Source organism: Dysidea avara, chromosome 5 (genome assembly GCF_963678975.1).
Source record: "Dysidea avara chromosome 5, odDysAvar1.4, whole genome shotgun sequence".
NCBI lineage: Eukaryota > Metazoa > Porifera > Demospongiae > Dictyoceratida > Dysideidae > Dysidea > Dysidea avara.
Window position 1 is genome coordinate 2,129,045 of NC_089276.1, and position 18,837 is coordinate 2,147,881.

Genomic DNA, 18,837 nt, shown 5'->3' on the forward strand with positions numbered 1-18,837 from the left:
TATGCACGTATACGTACACGTACACACACACAAACAACACGCACACGCACAACACACACAAAAACATATATCGTCATACCTGCAATTACACTATTCATCCTCACAGAGGCTATACCAACCAACTTTCCCCAACCCAATGATAGAGAAAGAAAAATAAGAGTGATCTGGCTATGTGAGACTGTAGCTAGTACTGCACATGAAATTCAAGCCGGTATGCTTCACAATGCAAGCTATCGCTCCGGCTACCAAACTGTGTATACTAATGAGTACGTTCCTGTATGCATCCCCATGCTCCACCCCACCGCCACACACAACACTCTAATAATAAGCGCCGGATAACAAACAAAAACAGCAACTAACAGGTAACTGCAAGGAGCTGATCCGTCCGTTGTTGAAAGCGGATCTTCTATCCATTGAGGCATGTCGTCAGTGACCTTCCTTTTCTTGTGCACTTCCTTTTTGTCTGTGTTCAGCTCGGTGTTCCGCTTGCGCCCTCTTCCCATCTGTTTTTGGCGGCATCAAAAATTGCAGGCGTCTATTTGTGCACAGTCACGTGAATGTAGTATACAAAAATGTCCGTGATTGCAAATAAAGAATAGCGCTTCAAGGGATTCTACACTCTTTTAACAGCAATGGTGCGTAGGAATTAGCTGGCTTGCCGTTATAAACAATGACTGAGGAGCGCACACGAGAGTTTCCGAAATTGTTGCCGAACTTAATATCTGAAGTTGATGCGTGCGAAGAAGTGAGTTTGTTTCTGCTTTTGTCAGTGAGTGATCTAGTATTTGTGTAGTATTGTGTGTTATGTAGTAGATTAGCAATATTGTGTGGTGATAGTTTTACTGGTAGCGGGTGGAAGGGCTGCTTTTTCATGGTATTGTACGTATATTACATGTGGGTTGAGTGTTGTTGCGCGTTTCATCCCAGCGAATAGCACAACACTTAAGCCACTATATTTAAAAGTATTATTGGAGCAAATGACTTAATCATTCCGTAACTGATGACCCGATTAACACAGATTTATGACAGTAAATCAAAACTATTTCCAGTAAAGTGAATGAAAAACATAGTTTTCTATAAGCCATGCATGTTTTGAGAAATTGCTCAACATTTATGAGTTGTGGCAGATTTTATAATCCACAAATTGACAGTGTACAGTTTTATGTTGATGGTTTAACAAGGTCTGTTGTTAGTGGTGGTTGTAATGGTGGTGTCATTTCTATTCAAGCCTGGCTTCTGTTTTTCCACTGCTGGTATGCCACATTATTTACTAGTGTGCCTGTTAAGTTCTTGAATGGTATCCTCAGCTTGTGCTCTAGTACAAATGCTACTGATATACTACAGTATACTACAGTATACATGTTGTTGGGCTGATAATTGCTTTGTGTTTACTTAACCTGGTGTCATATTACCCTGATGTGACTTCTCAATGTGAAAGAATGTATGGATATGCAGTGATGGTTAAGCTGTGGTTATGTTGTATGGATAACTGTTTTTGATTGGAGACCTCAGATTGAGGATAACCAGTGTCATTTATTTTAACAGCAAGTGCTCTGTAGATGTTAAATTGTTCATTGAAACATTATGTTTTTAGGCAGTTTGTTGATGATAAAAAGCTTAATCTTAATGCCGTAGAAGTTGTACACATGGAGAGTTTCTCTATACCATAATGGCCTCCATCTGGCCAGACTCTGTGTATATCAGTTTAGCAATATTCCTAAGACTTCGTAACATCTTTAATAGCACATTTGTAATTCTATCCTGAAATAACAAAAATGGCTTACCAAACTACAAGTGTAGTCATTAAAGAGATATTTTTGCTTATTGCTGTATGGCCCCCCACTGTCGCACAGGTGGCTATTAAACAATTGCTAATCTTAACAATGTTGTTGGATGCCTGTAATAACCTGGAATTTGACAACTAATAACAATTTAATGTGTCGCTTTATCTGGGTCTTTCCTGTCAGCAATGTAGCGTGACTAATGTTGTTGTATAAAAGTTAGTGTACAAATTGTAGTTGGAGTAGTGAAGCTGTAAAATTAGGATCAGTATTGGTAAGGGAAACATTTGACTGAGTGCCTTCAAAAATTTAGTGTTCTCAAGTGGCCAAGTTGTGACATATGAATATCAGCCATTCACTTAAGAGCTTAAAAGTAGTTTTATTATTTACAGATAATCCTTTTAGTGTATGTTATATCCTGTGTGCTATAATTTGATATGCTACAGTGTTGGGCTTCTCTGCTTGTGCCTAATCTACTTCAACACATTTGTGGTCGTGTACTTGTAATTAATACCTGTATTCAGATTGGGTTGTATTTCAATTTGTTATTATTTAGATGTGTTACCAATGTTTGCATATATACAGGATGATTATTATATTGATGATGATTTGGACTTGAATAAGACTTTGCCACGCAATTTTAAAATTCATCCTGTGCCAATGGAAGACCCTACTGGAGGTCCCAAGCGTTCGGTGTCGACGCAGCACATTGCATCAAGCTGCAATGCCAGTACCATCGGCACTTTATCACGGATACATCCTGTGGCTAGTCCCTCGTCATCACTAAGCAATCTACTCACCATCAGTGCTGAGCTACGCAAATCTGACCCATCGTTGCACAGAAAGAAAGCCAGTGTAAGTGCATTGTCAACTGTTCTTGTTAACAGCTGTTTTTGTTAATATTGTACCTCTGCCTTAGCTGGCTATGACAATTAACTTGCTTTATTTTATGTGGAGATAAAATTCATAAGAACCTAATGAATTTTATTGTGGACCATCCAGTATTTTATTAGCTGATGAATTTAGTGTGTTTGGAGCATATTGTGTGTATGTGTTTATTGTATTTTCCACATGTCAACCTTACATGTGTCATTCACACACAGAGCTTCCACATGCACTCGAAGAGCATGGATGATAGAGCAAGGTGCGTAACCATATTGATGTGTTATTGATATACCACATGGTGTATGGCTATAGATCATTGCTGACCCACTGGGCTCTCTTGTTATTGACTATAGTGGAAACTATTTCACTGCTAACATTTCAATTGCTTTGTTCAGGGTTCACATTAAGGAGGGTTCTAATTGATTATACAGGGTGGTTTCTTACTGGCTGCTTCTCTCTTAATTTTGACATTCCTGAAAGAATCTTGTGTTATTTTAGTGAATCATATTCTTGTCTTGGTGGTTTCCTGAACTTTCTAAGTTGCTTACATGCATGTGATGTATTTTTCTGTATGTTATTAGGTTGCCTGTAAGAGCACAGAGCTTGTATACCAAGAGTCAGTCACCGCCATTTTGTTCCCCTCGTTATTCCATGATTACTCCGTCACCTTGTGGAAGTCCTCATAACATGTCACCAGGAATGTCCTCTGCCTTCTTCTATGGCAGGAGGTGTGTGATGCAGTGTGTGTGTTGTGTGTAGTGTAATGTAGTGCTGGGTGCTGGGTGCTGGGTGTGTCAGTAAACAGTGTTGATTACTTCACATACATTAAGTGTCATCTTCATAATGTTAAACATTAATGGTTAATTAACTTGGTTATGGTGTTACCATTGTTTACCAGTTAACTTCACTCAACACATTAACACATTTGCTGTGTATAGACCAGTGAAATGTTATTTTTAGTGCTAGTGTGATAATTACCATGGCAACTAGTTGAAAAAGGAAGCGTATCATTTATTCTCTTTGCACTGGCTTGTTTCCCTCCATTTAAACCAGTTTTACTGGTTAAACCAGTATAATAAGCCACCAGCTGGTGCATGGCTTCATCATGATTGTTATTGTCAGTAAAGCTTAGTTTGGCTTCCATGTTGGTACAGTCACCTTGGCTCTTTGGAAAACAACTTCAGTCACTCTTGAGGTTTGGGAGAAACTTTTTTTTCCACTGAACTTTAGTTATAGACAACAAGATTACATCATTGTTGTTTTGCAGAGATCTTGACAGAGGGAGAAGATGGTCAGCGACTTCTTCTGGCTACAGTACAACTGGCTATACTGATTCCCCTTCTTCGTTATCAGTAAGTATTTGTATGTATGTATGTATGTATGTATGTATGTATGTATGTATGTATGTATGTATGTATGTATGTATGTTTTGTGGAGAAACCTGTTTGTGTATGTATGTATGTATGTATGTATGTATGTATGTATGTATGTATGTATGTATGTATGTATGTTTTGTGGAGAAACCTGTTTGTGCTACTATTTCACTGTATCCTCTATAGATGTGGGAGGAGAGCACTGATTTGGCTTACACACACAATATATCATTTCGTTGTTGTGTTTGTATTTGTTTCATTCCAATCAATCCTATATATCAAGCATAAGAAGCCTTGTTCCCTTTCCAAACCAGATAAATTCTTGACTGAAATTTCATATGGCTCAAAGCCATACACAGTTTAACTCAAGCCTGTAATGAGTGCAAACATATGTGGTAACCGCATTTGGCGGGCTCTGGTCTGTTACTCTGTTGGTTTCTGTTGTTCTGATGTGTGTTGTGTGTTTGGCAATTGGAATTCCTTGCCAGTGATGTTCAGCTTGATATTGTTGTGTTTTCTCTCTTCCACTCCCCAGTCTTATGGCTCCCAGGAAGCCCTAACAAATCAGGTGAGATATCTGTTTGTATGTGTGTGCCTGCACGTACATGTGTGCACGCTTGCATCCACACACACACACACACACACACACGCACGCACGCACGCACACAAATATACATGTTGTTAATGAGGTCGTGTCTATTGATGTTTGTTGAAGTTTTCATCAAATGTTTCCATTTATGAGCATATTTCACTATGGGCTTATGTTTTACCTGTAAACTCCATCAACTCTTCTTGTTTAAAGGATGCTCTGAAAAGCACTTATAGGAGCTTGTATCCCTATAGAGCATTGTAGGAGGAAAAGTGAAATTGGTTTAGTATGTTGATTATGTTGTGCAGGCTTTTGAAGATGCTGCCAACTTGTCTCAGCAGTCGAGTGCCAGCATGTGGAGCTTGATGGATGAAGACACCAGACCCATGAAACGTTCTCGAGCTCGAAGTCTAAGGTAATGTGACTGTTTTGTGATTGGTTAATACACTTGTACGTTGTAAATTTACTTTAAACATCATTCTGATTGTCCTTATTAATGAGGGATCCTGTTTTCAGGGGTCCAAATATGTGTAAATGGGGCAAGCGTCTAGTACTACAAGCGTCCTGATTATCAAGGTGTCTTATTCACATATTCAAGGGGTCCTGGATTCCACTGAAGTGGTTTGGTCACTTAATACAATATCCTGGGCCTTCCCAGTTGGCCAATTTGTGGACATTTGGTTTCATCTTATAAGTACAAAGGAGGCCGTTCTATGGTAGCATTTTGTATGAGCAATTATTAGATTTTCAATTTCATTTGTGGAGGCTGCTTAGTAAGGGTATAGCTAGGGTTTGTTAGTCGGTAATGAATATCATATCATCTCATATCTTGTCTACCTCAGATCAGGTACACTACATGAATATCTTTAACTGAAATATTACCTTGTGTTTGTTGTGTAATATTGGTGTGTGAATATTTTGATTTGTTATCTTTCTCATATGTTTCAAGTGGTGTTTTTAATATGGTACATTATAGTTTAGTGTTGTGGTTATGTCCTGCGTGTTCCCCCTTGTAGTCCAGTCAGGTCTTCACGGAATAGCCATTATGAACTGGAATCTCTTAACTTGTTATTTCAAGATAGATTTCCAAAGGTAGATAGGCAGATGAATAAAGTCATAATTATTCATTGTTTGTAATTGTCCATTCTTGTCTCCTATTAGGCTAAAGAACAAATGGAAGAAAAGCTACAAGTATGTATTACATGTGTAGTATGTGTTTTGTAGAGCGCACTATTTTGTGAATGTCTAATTATACATGGCACAGCTGTTGTTAACCAAAAGTTGTAGTCTAAGAATCCGCAGGAAATAGCGTATTCCTTACACTGGTGTAGACAACTTCGTTATTCTTTGTTCAACTGAGTTATTCACTATTTTTGGTGAACTAAAAGCATTAATGAACAATAATTTAACTTGCTTTGGGAGACATGTTGGGGTCATGATTTCACTGTTGTTAGGGCTGCATGTTCCAGCTGCTGCTACACTTGTCATTGTGGCATGCTTCATGTTCAATGGTTATCTGTGTGATTTGTTGACAGGAATTTATTACCTCCAATGAAGAAAGTGGCCTGCATTATTCTGATGGCCATCTCAGCTTCTTAAGGAACCAGGTCAGCATTTGTATTTCCTATATAAACCAGTACTGTTAGTAAGTGGGAACCATTAGTGGGTTAGAGTATCCTGTGTGTTTAGTGGTGTATGATAGTGTCATACCACAGGTATGTAAAGGTGTTGTTGTGTCAATTGTAGATTATTCAGCACGCTAAAGATCTTTACTTCAAGTCTGTCAATGGTCTATTATCAAGCCAGTTATTCATGGAGCTTGCTGCTAGCTTGGATACTTTCTTACATAAGGTAAACACAATGTGTTTGTGTGTTTTGCTGATGTATGTGTTGATTGTTTACTGATGTCACTTTGGTGTTGTGTAGATAGGATGTCAACCTGTTTTGGCTGTAGCTTGTTTTGCACAATCCCTCACTATTGTGTTACTTGTGTTTTTGAATTGACCAAACAAACCCGCTATCTTGTTTCGTAACTACGTAGTATTGTGTATAAGGGTCAGTGTTGAGGGTGTAAATATTGTATTGCAGTATATACCTGTGTGTTGTGTGCGTGTGTGCGCATGCAGTGTACATGTTTATTGTTTTGTCTGCTGTGTCACGCATGATGGTGTGTGTTGTTGTGCAGGTACATGAACACACAAACAGTGACGACGCTTCACTAAAGAAACTGATCAAGCAATTGTTAGCAATAATATCTCGACCAGCAAGATTACTAGAAGTTTTGGTAAGACAGTTTATGCAATGATGAAACTTTAGGATTTAAAGCTGCATGTATTTTTTTGTAGGATTTCAATTCTGAGGCTTACTATCAATCTTTAGATGAAACTGAGCATCAATTAGCGAAGGAGCTCCTCTCCTCGCATGTTCCATTCTTGTTAAGTCGATTAAAAGCATCTCTGGACAGTCATTCAGGTATATATGTGTTGTTTAGCGTGCGTCCCTCTGTGTGTTATTTGTAGCTAGCTGTGCAGAGTTTAATCCATTATTGTGTCTTCTTTACTAACTAGGAGATGACAACAAAAATGCATCAGATGGAACAGAGCCACCTGACCCTACCACCCCAGAATCATCTGAACCTCAATCAGCAAGAAGCTCGGTATGTGTTTGTGTGTACAAAAAGAGATGCTTTGTTTAAATGAGCTTTTTGAAAACCTTCACTTAAGGGAACCATACACAATTATAATAACAGTTTGAATTATCCTCATTGATTAAGAGAGCTAAAGTTATTGATGGAGATGGTTTCAATAGTTAGCTCAAAGGCACTGTTGTGTGCGTGTTTTGCCAACAGATGGCCTTTGAGCATGATAGCAATGTGGGTGTGCATTAGTATGGCCAAGTTGTAGTTATGAATTTCACATATTGATAATAACATTGTGAGGGAGTTGTAGTATACAGTTTGTATGCCAATTAGCTGGTCAATATGCATGGCCAACGTCTTATCCGCTCTTTGTTCCCATGTTACCAGCTTCACAAGAGACAGATTATATGGTTACATGTTTTTGGTTCTGTATATGGTGTTGTGTGGGATCCATGTTGCTGTTTTATTTTGTACCTGTTTAGGTTATCTCGACTGCATCATCTTCGACCGCTCCCCAGTTAAGTAACTTTGAGCGGATCAAATTAATCAGCCAGGGAGCATACAGGTTAGGAATGTAAACAGCTGTCGTATGGATAACTCAATTCCTGTAGTGCGTTATTCAATATGTGGTATGAAATTTGTCGTATTTTCCTTTAGTTCGGTTTATCTTGTGAGACACAAGCAAACAAAGATGAGATTTGCTATGAAGAGGTTGAGCAAGCAGCGTATGATTATGAAGAAACAAGTACAGAATATATTTCAAGAACGTGACGTGCTTACTGTTGCGGAGAATCCTTTCGCTGTTGGTCTGTGGTGCTCTTTTCAGACAGAGGTACGTGATGTAGCAAATCTCTTTTGCCATTTTATTGTAGTCTTATCTATTCTATAAGATGGCTTTCTATTTTATGTATTTCAATATTAGGATTTGTTTTTAAACTTTTGTGTAAACAGAAAACCTGTGCGGGCTTGGACTTTTAGTTTCCTAACATGGTGTTTGTAATAACGATGTTTTAATTGATTCGTATTGAAAAGAGATTTTATTTGCTTTGCCTCTCAGCTAAAGTACCACATCTCTAAGGCTATAGAACTTGATACCATAAATTAAGCACCTTTTGTTTTAATTCTCTACAGAGGAGCTTATATTTGGTGATGGAATATGTTGAAGGTGGTGATCTCGGGACTCTCATAAAGAATATTGGCAGTTTGCCATTGGATCTGGCACGAATGTACTTCGCAGAGACTGTGCTAGCACTGGAGTACGTTCACAACTTGGGAATCATTCATCGTGATTTGAAGCCAGACAATTTGTTGATTACGTCAGACGGCCACATAAAAGTAACAGATTTTGGACTATCCAAAATGGGACTGGCCAGTTTATCGGCAGCAATTTATGAGGATCACTTGAATCTTAGCAGAGACCAACAATTTACTGATGAGCAAATCTTAGGAACACCTGATTATATTGCCCCGGAGGTGATTCTAGGAAGAGCTTATGGTAAGGCAGTGGCTATACAAGCAGAACATTACAGTATACTAATATGTTGTGTCTTTTACAGGATTTCCAGTAGATTGGTGGTCGATGGGTGTAGTCCTGTACCAAATGCTTGTAGGGATCACACCATTTGCCAGCACCACAGTGGAGGCTTTGTTTGAGGAGATCACAAATGGTACGGTAACTAGATGATTGTGGTATTCCAGTTGTATTATGTACTTGTCTTTGTAGACAATCTTGAAATTGAGTGGCCGACTGAAGAGGATGAAGAACAGCCGCCTCCTCCAGTTGCTCAGAATCTTGTTGAGATGTTGTTGCAACATGAACCTCAACAAAGACTTGGTTCAGCCACTCTCAACGGTGTAGCTGGAGTCAAGGAACATGATTTCTTTTCCACAATTAACTGGGAAAGGTTGTTACGACAGAAGGCACAATTTGTTCCTGAGTTGAGTGGAGAAGATGATACCAGTTACTTTGACAGTAAGTACAAGAGACTAAATATTGTCAGTAGACACTGTTTGATGTAGATTTGTTTTTATTGCTCTTTTTTATTGTGTAGCTCGTAGTGATCGTTACCATCATGATGAAATAGCAAGTGACGAAGAAGATTACGATGATGAGCAATATCATTTCCCATTCACTAACTTCTCCACAGTAACACATCGCTACTCGATGCTTGAATTGGAGCATTCATTAACCGAGAAAACTGCTGACATTAAAGAACTCAAGGATTCAGTGTTTGACCATCATAATATGGATCCAGATGTAGACCCCATGTCGTAAGTAGCCAACTTTGATATTGCATGTAGCATGTTTAATAATGTATTTTATCCCTCAGGAAATTAGTGGTTGGTCTTAAGATAACTACAGAAGATGGGGAGGATCCTATTGCTGTACAGGGTACACCACAAGAAGGTGACGCATTAAGAGACGGCACAGTCACTCCAGAAACACCCGTGAAAGACTCCGCTCCTGTCATCCTTGCTGTGCCATCACCCATCGATGGTCGTAACAGACGACAAGGACTGTACGACATCACTGTGTCAACGGGACTTTCCCCTGAACACCCAATCACCGTGACCCCACCCACACCAGGTAGGTACACAAACATGTCTGGTTGTTAAAAGATATTGTAATGTGACGGTGTATTTACATAACTATAACATATGACCTCTTTAGCTGCTGACTATACTCTTAGCGAGTCCAACAATTTCTCATCTTCCGCAGAGCATGGCTTCTCACTGAGCCCAGTAACTGATGATGATATGGTGCCACCATTGAGATCGCCTCGCATGTCTACCTGTGAAGTGCCCTACTATATCCAGAAAGGGGAACATGGCTATGGCGTCGTTCTGCAGTCAGTGCGTGTCTACCTTGCTGAAAACTCTGACAAATATCGTCTCCATCATTTCGTACAGGTACAACTATAGTGTGTGATGTACAGTGGTCACCTTGTTTGTAATACTAGCACGTTGATGAGGAAAGTCCTGCTTGGGAAGCTGGCCTGAGACCTGGCTTTGTCATCACGCATGTTAACGGAGAGGTAAGTACCCCTTTTCTGATTAGAACAGTTTTCGCTGTAGCAACGAAGTGTTTGGTTGTCCATACGTGTAATGTTGTGTGTGTGTTTTCCTTTAGTCTGTAACTGGCTTACTCCATGTACAAGTTGTTCAGCTCATGTTAAACAACAGACGCACTGATGTACTGACAATTAATGCTATTCCATTGGAAAACACCACAATACAAACTGGACACAGGGTACCCAGTAAATCTATTGGACACAGAATGGTAAAGAAACTGAAAAAGTTAAAACAGAAAACTGGAGCACTAAAGAAGCGTTCACGAACGATTTTCAGAACTTCTAAAGATTCTCGTTCCAGGCCACAAAGTCCACCCTCTGGCTCACCAAATCATGCACACCAGAGCCCTAGAAGATCTGAGGGTGCCTCAAGATCCGACTCTTTCAAAGAAACTATGAAACGTATTAGTAGAATCGGTTCTCCCAGAAAGCCGATATCCCCACTGGCACACAGCCCATCTCCAACTAGCGTCATGACAACGCGAAGTAGGAGTACTTCACCATTAACTGTTGCCCATGGCACTTCATCTCCTAGCTCAAGCCCCACAGGATCTAATTTGTACTTACATGAAATGGAAGCACACACATTGTCACGGAAGGCACCAGAAAGAAGTAGTAGCTTGCATTCGGCTCTGCCTAAAAAAATACAAAGTCCAACTCGGCCAGAGCGACGAAGTTGGTTTGGTGAACTGGGCCATTCAAGAAGGCCAAGTTGTGAAGGAATTAGTAGTTTAGTAACAGCAGCTAACAAGTCTTCTCCTATACATCAAAAGGTGTCACCTCACGGATCTCCTCTGGTGTTACAAAGAACTGTGGAAAGTGGAAAAGGCAGCAAAGGATCTGGGACTTTATCAGGAATTAAACCAATGAGGAGTCATTCTGAACACTTAACATGGAAGGAACGCACAGCATGGTTTAATAAACAATGATAGAACAAGTCCATTTGCTGCTAGTACCCTATATCCTATCTGTATTATATAACTACGATGAAAGCAATTGCATATTTTAATTATTTTGGATTTTAATTTGTTGTCTGTATTTGTGGTTGTAATTGTACTACTCTGTGTGTACGTGTGTGTAATACGACTTGATTGTAATATGTTTTGAGACAATGTTGCATAACATGTGATGCTCATTTATTTAAAATTATTTCTATACATGTTTATATTGTATAATTGAGGCGCTAGCGCCTAGTTGGTAAAGAAGGGGCGTGCCGGCAGTTTTAAAGCTCTCTTTCCGCCCATGGCGTTGCCTAACGTCGAGGAGATTTCTGAGAGAGATAGAGTTTTGGAAGTAGAAGAACCAGAGACGGCTAATGACCCGGACAAAGGTCTGTGGAGAGTTTATTAACTGTTTCATCTCACCCATGTTACTACAGGACAGTTACCCGAGGGATGGGATCGTGCTGAAACCAGCGAAAATGTCCCGTACTATATCAGGTAATAATGACAGGTGTAACTTGGTTGTGTTGATGCCAGAATCCCAAGCTATAGCTATTTTAATGCATCCACGTGATGCTGCCTACCTACGTATTTCAATGCATAAGTTATTGACTTCTTAACAATTAAAGAAGTCAATTAAATACTTAGCAGTAATTACACCAGCTAGATTTCCTTTACAGCCATCAATGTGTTAGGATGCATGCTACGAGCATAGCTACATTTGATGGTGAGTGTGGTGGCTTGCAATCTATATTGGGGCATTCCAAATGGGACTGTAGTTTTCCGTCCGGAGATTTGGTGTGGGCAGGTGGCTTATCGTCATTATTCGCTATTATATTTATGTGACTGCTCTATTAGAGTATCTCCATCCTGAGAGGATGTCAAGACCAGGAAATTATAGCTTCTTTCTAAACAACCACTAGACTGTTCTTTATGAAGATTTTTATTGTGTTTTTAGTAATGCAAAATGGGAGGCCTCATAAGAAATTTCACAAGTATGGCAGCACAGGAAGTAATTTTGGAGAAACAATGGCCACAACAAAGACATTCCCATGTGGGTGTCCAGAGGTGAAGGACAAGAAACTGCACTCTCATTTGGAGTGACCTTAGCATTGAAATTGGTCATTATTGTGGTGGGTATGGAGGGCTTAAGGAAAGTTGACAAATTCTCACTTTATCGTATTGATGAATTTATTCTATTTGTCAATCACATTTGTTTTTTTTTCATCAAAATTCCTATAGAAACTAAATTGTATGTGAAACTACCTTGTCAGTACGTATGTACAGTAAAACAGTACATATGTACAGTAAAACAGCTAAATTAGTGTCCTTTGAACTGTTGTATATGTGTCTAGACACTTGGTTACACATGTTAAGTGTTACCTAACATTGTCCTATATAGCCACGTTGATGGACAGACACACTGGGATCATCCTGATATGATGGAACTGAAGGAGAAGTTTGGTGAGGCTGTGTACTATGTGTACAACCTGAAAATTCATTTAAGCAAAATCTGGCCACTTTTCTCTGTACTGCTTCAATTTTATTAATATTATTTAAGGTATGGGGGTCCCATACAGATGATGCATATTCAAGCACTGGCCTGACCATACTTCTGTAACAGTTACATTTCACAGTGCTTGGACAGTGGCACAGGTTTCTGTAAATAAAGATATTGATTTGGTTAGCTTTATTGGTGATTGTTTGGATATGGTCATTGAAGATAAGCTTGTTGTTGATGGTGACCCCTAGGTATTTGGCAGATGTAACTTCATGAATGGGAGAATTTTCAATATAATACATGTGCAAAATAGGATTGTGTTGGTTTGCTACTCTCAGGAACTCACATTTCAGGATATTGAATGTGGTCTTTTTTGCAATAAATTGCAGTGCTGTGTGCTACAAAAATAATTTTTGTGTGCTACAAAAATAATTTTTGCATGTTTTAATTGCTTTAGTAAACAGTGAAATAATACTCAAATTTGCTTATGATCAATTATATAGACACCTCAGGGCGTAGGAAGATATTTAACTTATGGCTGCCCAGTGGTAAAGCTGAAGACCAAAAAAAGTCACGAGTGTGACTGCTTTATTAGAGTCATTAACTGCTCTATTAGAGTATCTCGATCTTTTCAGTGACATCAAGAGTATATAATAGAAACCAAGAGTATCAAACAGATGTATTACCCCATGATTAATGATTGCATAAAGTTTTTAGTAATTGTTCGTTTTCATTGCCATTAAGGGTTGCTGTATTTAGCCCAATTCGGCCACTAAACCAAGCGAAAACATGATAGGTTAAAGAGAATTGGCTAATGTTAAAGTTCTGGCACTGCCAAGTGAATCCCTGAAGGCATGGCAACACGCTCATTTGTGCAACCGTTGCTTTAGCGAGCTGGAGTTATCTTGGGTCCTTACTACAATTGCTTTGTACAAAACTGTTGAATACTTGGTTAAATAACACGGAAGGCTGGCGAACAAAGACCCGTTGCCACGTACGCATTTCAAATACGATTTCGCGTAAACAAACAATTACTGAAATATCCGTGTTACTTTATGCAATCATTAATCAAGGGCAAATACACCGTTCAACACTCTTGGTTTCTATTATATACTCTTGGTAATATATAGTACAGTGTGCTGACACCCGTTAGTTACGCCACTGGAAATATTTATGGGTGCCCAAGCACCCATGACACCCATGCTCCCTACGCCCCTGCACAGTATATAGTTGATGTACAAATAGATTGTTTTCTGTTCATCATTATAGTTCCATATAGTACTCAACGATAAGATTTCACTCGATGAGTGAGATAAAATAATTGTCTATCTGTATAATTAAATAGCTAGGTCTTAGCTAATTAACTGCTGAAATATGAGAGGGTCTACTGTTGCTGGTTGTCATCTACAATAATAATCTACAGCCTTGCAGTCAAATAGCGTTGATCACACCATAATACTCTGCAATTTAGATTTTAAAATGCTCTACCTTTTTTGTTTCCTACAGCAGCCTGATGTACTCCATCACAGTAACATCTATAATGTTTATTGCATGTGATATAACTTTTATATTACATGTTGTGCAGCAAATATATAGCTACGTACGTGATGGTGTGTTTACAACCTGGCCAATAATAAATAGAACAAATAACTTGAAACAGAACTTACTCCTAGTTTGTTTATTATTAGGTATGCACTTGTTCATCTTCCTTAATGTAAACAATATTATCCAACAGTTTGTGTCTGTAACCTCACTGTGTATGTGTGCATGCACTAGTGATGTGTATTCTCCTGTAGAGGATTTTAATCAGATCAAATATGCAGCCTACAGGACAGCAATGAAGTTACGGGCAATACAGACATTCATCCACAGTAAGTTATGTACCACTACAAAGACATAACACATCATACAACACTACATCTTATAGTGAGCAGAATCAAGCTCAGCATAATAAGGGACACACTGGATCATCATGGACTAACAGTTACACACAACTCCAGTGTCATCTCAGTGATAGAGATGGAGGCCATACTAGTGACCATGTTCAACCAGGTTAATGTGACATGGTCTAAGAGTAATCGTGATCATTGTGCTGAGCTGTGTCTTAACTGGATCCTAAACTGTTATGATAGGTAAAGTGGACACAGATTGTCATCATTAGTATAATTTTAAAATGATCTGTTCTCTTATAGTGGTCGTACTGGTAAAGTTAATGTGATGCAGTTCAAGCTAGCACTAGCTGTACTGTGTAGTGCCTCACTGGAGGATAAATATGTGTGTAAGTGTGTTGTGTAGTGTGTGCACGTGTATGTCTATGCACAAGTGTGTGATGTGTTTTATAGTTTGCAAGTGCATGCATGTAGTTCAGTTATTGCAATAATTCACTCACAGATATGTTTGGACAAATTTGCTCACAAGGAAGATCAGTTAACAAGGCCATTTTAACAAACTTTGTCAAAGACATCATTCTGGTATTACCACTGTACCATACAGATATTACATACTGATGTCCCTCACACTACACAGATTCCTCAACAATTGGGTGAACACTCTTCATTTCTGGAGGAGCAAATTGAAATAGATGCTGACGCGGCTGCAACTAACTGTTTGCAGTTTGTAAGTCTCCATGTTTACCTAGAGATTATTGTGTACTGATCAGACTAGTAGAATAGTTGTAGAAATTATTATCACGACATATAATATATACAGTCTCAGAGGACCATACATCAAGGGGTTGGCTCTAATGATTTTGTGTCGTGGATGTTGGGTGAGCCAAAATTTATTGTATGGCTGCCGACAATGCATCGATTAGCAGCATCAGAAACAGGTTAGATAAATAGTTTGTATCCTTACAAGTGTGACTTGATATTGTGTTCTCTGACAGTCAAACATGAAGCTAAGTGTGGTGTGTGTAAGAGATATCCCATAGTGGGCATGAGATTCCGCAGCCTAAAGGACTTTAGTACTGATTTTTGTCAGGTAATATATATTAGAACATACACTGTTTGTAAATAGGACTTGTTACACTTTATCTGTTCTTGTTTCTCAGGCATGTTACTTCACCCAGAAGACCACCAAAAACCACAAATTGGTCCATCCTGTGAGGGAATACTGTTTAGCGGTGAGTATACACTAATCTTGTGTTATAAGCTAGGCCACTTCAACTTGATTGGTTGTTTCACGGACAAAAATGTCAGAGACATGAGTTGGTAGGTTGGCATATCAATAAAAGAGTGCAAACAGAAAAAAGCAGTACAAAAACAAAGCAAAATATAAGTAGGGGTGTGGTCTCAACAAAGTAACACTAGCTTGCTAGCAGCTACAGTTATAATGTGTTATACAGGTGACCAAAATCTAGTGCATTGCAAGGCTAGAGCTCAGAGTCTGTGGTACGGTAGTTTAGCTTAATTTTTATTATTTCAAATTTTCAATCTCTGAGAGTTGTACTTGTTAAACAACTGGGTTGACATGGCCAAGTATCCTTAAGACAAAAATGATTAATTGTTTGCGTGTAAATCTTAGACTACTACCGGCGATGATGTTAAAGATTTTGCTAAAGTTGTACGTAACAAGTTCTCCAAGCGACGTCGTCACAAGCGCAAGTACAGCTACAACAACTACCATTACCGGGGCAGTGGGGGCATTGAAAAAGAAACGTAAGTGACACCTAATAATGATCCGATGGCTGACAACATGATCATACAGGGTGACTGAGTCTCCACTACAATCAGTTCACAACAGAATACACCAACTAGCAGAGAGGTAACAACACAATTATACCACTACAACATGTAGAGTATTATCATGATGTTACAGGTTGGCCAATGATGAAACAGATGAAAGTCCTGAGGGACCAATGGTGTACACTGCTAGAGACAACTTGAATGCTAAGATATTAGCTCTTGAAGAAGAGAACAGGTGAGTGAAGGCTGTGGAGCCACAATGGACACCTTAAGGACACTTGTTCATGAGCCATTTGTATATATGATAATTAAGTTTGTTGTTGTACACAAAGTCATAGTAATAATTTTTCCCACAATTACTAGCCTGTCATTTAAGGTTGAAATTTACAAGCATGTAGCCTACTCTATACTGTATTAGTAAGTGTTGAGCAGGACATTAAGCATAAAAATGAGGTGAATGATCCTAGATATTCAGAGATTTGAGATGCTCTAATAAAACAGTCATGCAAACAGTGATCTTGTACATGTAGTTTCACTTGTGTGTACTGTCACAAAACATCAATAATATTAAGACTTAGTGTCAGCAAAACTAAAATTATATCTGTTTAGTGTAAATTTTACCATGACTAAATATGGTATGAAATTTAGAACCCAGGCACTCCTAAGGTGTCTAGAACTCAGTGGTTGCATAGCAACATTGTCACAATCTGATGTATATGATTCTTGCAATAGACAACTGTCAAAAGAGATGGCAATGTTGAGAACAACTTCCCCTACTAACAAAGAGGATACAGAGGAGTTGAGCACAAGACTTGAGATATTACAAGAATATGCTAGACAACTAGAGAAGGAGATTGAACAACTGAGGGAAATGTTACACCAGCAGTACCAACAGCCATTAGTAGTAGCAGCTAGTAGCAGTGTATCATCAGCTAGGGACCTCATTACAATCGGATCAGAAGAAACTGATATTGATGCCCTAATGAAGTTGATGATGGAGGCCTTCCCAACTGGTCAAGAACCAGGTGTGTTTGTATATACATGTCTGTTGATTGAAAATGTATGCTGTTTTACATATCACAAGGGGGTGTCACATAGTCTGAAGGTATATCTGCGACCACGGTCAATATTGATCCACTGAAATTCTTTGACTAAGAGCCTTTCAATCTTTGACCAATGACTTAATGATATTTCAGTACTTTTTGATTGTGGGTTGGAAATTTTACCATTGACTTGGCACAAATTTGGTAGTCTTGACCTGTGTTTGACTGTAGTCACAGATCTACCTAGCGAGTGCCTGTGTGTCACCCCCTCATATCATACTCTACATACATGCAAATTTCTGAGGAATAAGTATGTAGAAATCAGGATTTTTAGTGTTTTCATAAGTTCCTGTTATAGAAAAAAAACTTAAAGCTCACATTCACAAGTAATTGTGTAGTGTCACTGTGTTTAACATGTTACGTACAGGAATGGCGGTATATATCCATGAAGAGTTATACCAGAAGATGATGAGTGTTAGTGACACAACTGCCGGACTAACACAAGATGTGATCACCTGCTATACACCTCATACCTAACTCAGTATAACATCATTCATCAGTGACTTTACATGTATTGGAGTAACTAAATACACTATCTATTTCAAAATATATATTCAGGGTACTGTTTTGCAGACATGGGGCCAAGTACATTTAAAAGTACTTAAGAGTTTGTGAAGTACAAGTACAAGTACTCCAATTGAAATCATGACAATACTTAAGTAAAATACAAGTACATACTGAAAGTACACAAGTACACACTGAAAGTACTTGGGTAAAGTACAAGTACAGTACATTTTCCTATAGCAAAATTTATGCAGCCATGCACAATAACTTAAGTTTGAGGTACAAACATGCAAGGTACAGTTTTTATATTCACAGAACTGCTTAATAATCATTCAATTTTTAAATCAATATAAGTCTACTGCACTCAGGTTTAAATTCTTTTATAGCTGCAATGCTAAATAACTGCTTAATGGGATAAATGATACAAGTACGAAAAAGAACATGGAAAGGGAAGGATACGCTATGCGATTATCTTTCCAAAAAGTTTGCAGGGTTGGTTTTTTTTCGTACATGTGGGGTTTCTTAAAATTGCAAGTAGTCATCAAGTTCAGCATGTAAAGTAATTTCAGTTACCATAGTTAAGCTGTCTTCTTCACAAGGAATGCTGTCTGATGTAGAATGCATGCACTATAAATGATAATTTCATACCAAGTGTTACCACCAATTCAACAAACCCCTCATTACAGTAGTTGCATTTAGCCTTCAGTCTCCTTCAGATAAAACTTCAGAAATTGCAAAATATTTCATGACAGCAGGTATACTTTCAGG

At 38.6% G+C, this 18,837-nt stretch overlaps 3 protein-coding genes across 5 annotated transcripts in view; 2 read left to right on the forward strand and 1 right to left on the reverse strand.

Moving 5' to 3' along the window:
- LOC136256391 (origin recognition complex subunit 1-like) overlaps positions 1 to 559 on the reverse strand; it is a 19,312-nt gene extending 18,753 nt beyond the window's left edge. Inside the window, exon 1 of the mRNA XM_066049342.1 lies at positions 361 to 559. Within this exon, the coding sequence (XP_065905414.1) occupies positions 361 to 503 (143 nt within the window). The 5' untranslated portion in view covers positions 504 to 559. The remainder of the gene's footprint in view (positions 1 to 360) is intronic.
- On the forward strand, positions 555 to 11,489 carry LOC136256387 (microtubule-associated serine/threonine-protein kinase 2-like). 3 transcript variants are annotated; one of them, XM_066049337.1, is made up of 24 exons: positions 555 to 769; positions 2,367 to 2,636; positions 2,885 to 2,925; positions 3,248 to 3,394; positions 3,934 to 4,018; positions 4,575 to 4,607; positions 4,937 to 5,043; positions 5,645 to 5,720; positions 5,790 to 5,819; positions 6,164 to 6,235; positions 6,375 to 6,479; positions 6,814 to 6,912; positions 6,974 to 7,100; positions 7,196 to 7,284; positions 7,749 to 7,831; positions 7,924 to 8,098; positions 8,398 to 8,761; positions 8,823 to 8,933; positions 8,990 to 9,238; positions 9,318 to 9,537; positions 9,597 to 9,853; positions 9,938 to 10,176; positions 10,227 to 10,301; positions 10,397 to 11,489. In XM_066049337.1, exons 1-24 carry the CDS (start codon positions 671 to 673, stop codon positions 11,264 to 11,266), a joined length of 4,023 nt encoding a protein of 1,340 aa, XP_065905409.1. In that variant the 5' UTR covers positions 555 to 670; the 3' UTR covers positions 11,267 to 11,489. The 3 variants fall into 3 exon arrangements, with proteins under 3 accessions (XP_065905409.1, XP_065905411.1, XP_065905410.1); XM_066049339.1 differs by having other exon boundaries at positions 9,986 to 10,176; XM_066049338.1 differs by having other exon boundaries at positions 556 to 745.
- A 12-nt stretch (positions 11,490 to 11,501) lies between these two features.
- LOC136256392 (dystrophin-like) lies at positions 11,502 to 18,112 on the forward strand. The gene is made up of 16 exons (XM_066049343.1): positions 11,502 to 11,667; positions 11,716 to 11,776; positions 12,681 to 12,742; positions 14,576 to 14,650; positions 14,707 to 14,911; positions 14,972 to 15,057; positions 15,171 to 15,250; positions 15,306 to 15,395; positions 15,489 to 15,606; positions 15,664 to 15,758; positions 15,829 to 15,900; positions 16,302 to 16,435; positions 16,485 to 16,541; positions 16,596 to 16,697; positions 17,195 to 17,487; positions 17,933 to 18,112. Exons 1-16 carry the CDS (start codon positions 11,580 to 11,582, stop codon positions 18,040 to 18,042), a joined length of 1,728 nt encoding a protein of 575 aa, XP_065905415.1. The 5' UTR covers positions 11,502 to 11,579; the 3' UTR covers positions 18,043 to 18,112.
- Positions 18,113 to 18,837: the final 725 nt, after the last annotated feature.

Bases quoted from the DNA above. Each gene is read 5' to 3' on its own strand.
- LOC136256387 (XM_066049337.1), top strand. From the start codon at position 671: ATGACTGAGGAGCGCACACGAGAGTTTCCGAAATTGTTGCCGAACTTA. The intron at 7,832-7,923 runs GTTAGGAATGTA...ATTTTCCTTTAG, and splicing joins ATCAGCCAGGGAGCATACAG to TTCGGTTTATCTTGTGAGAC. The intron at 9,239-9,317 runs GTAAGTACAAGA...TTTATTGTGTAG, and splicing joins TGATACCAGTTACTTTGACA to CTCGTAGTGATCGTTACCAT.
- LOC136256392 (XM_066049343.1), top strand. From the start codon at position 11,580: ATGGCGTTGCCTAACGTCGAGGAGATTTCTGAGAGAGATAGAGTTTTG. The intron at 11,668-11,715 runs GTCTGTGGAGAG...ATGTTACTACAG, and splicing joins GGCTAATGACCCGGACAAAG to GACAGTTACCCGAGGGATGG. The intron at 14,912-14,971 runs GTAAAGTGGACA...GTTCTCTTATAG, and splicing joins ATCCTAAACTGTTATGATAG to TGGTCGTACTGGTAAAGTTA.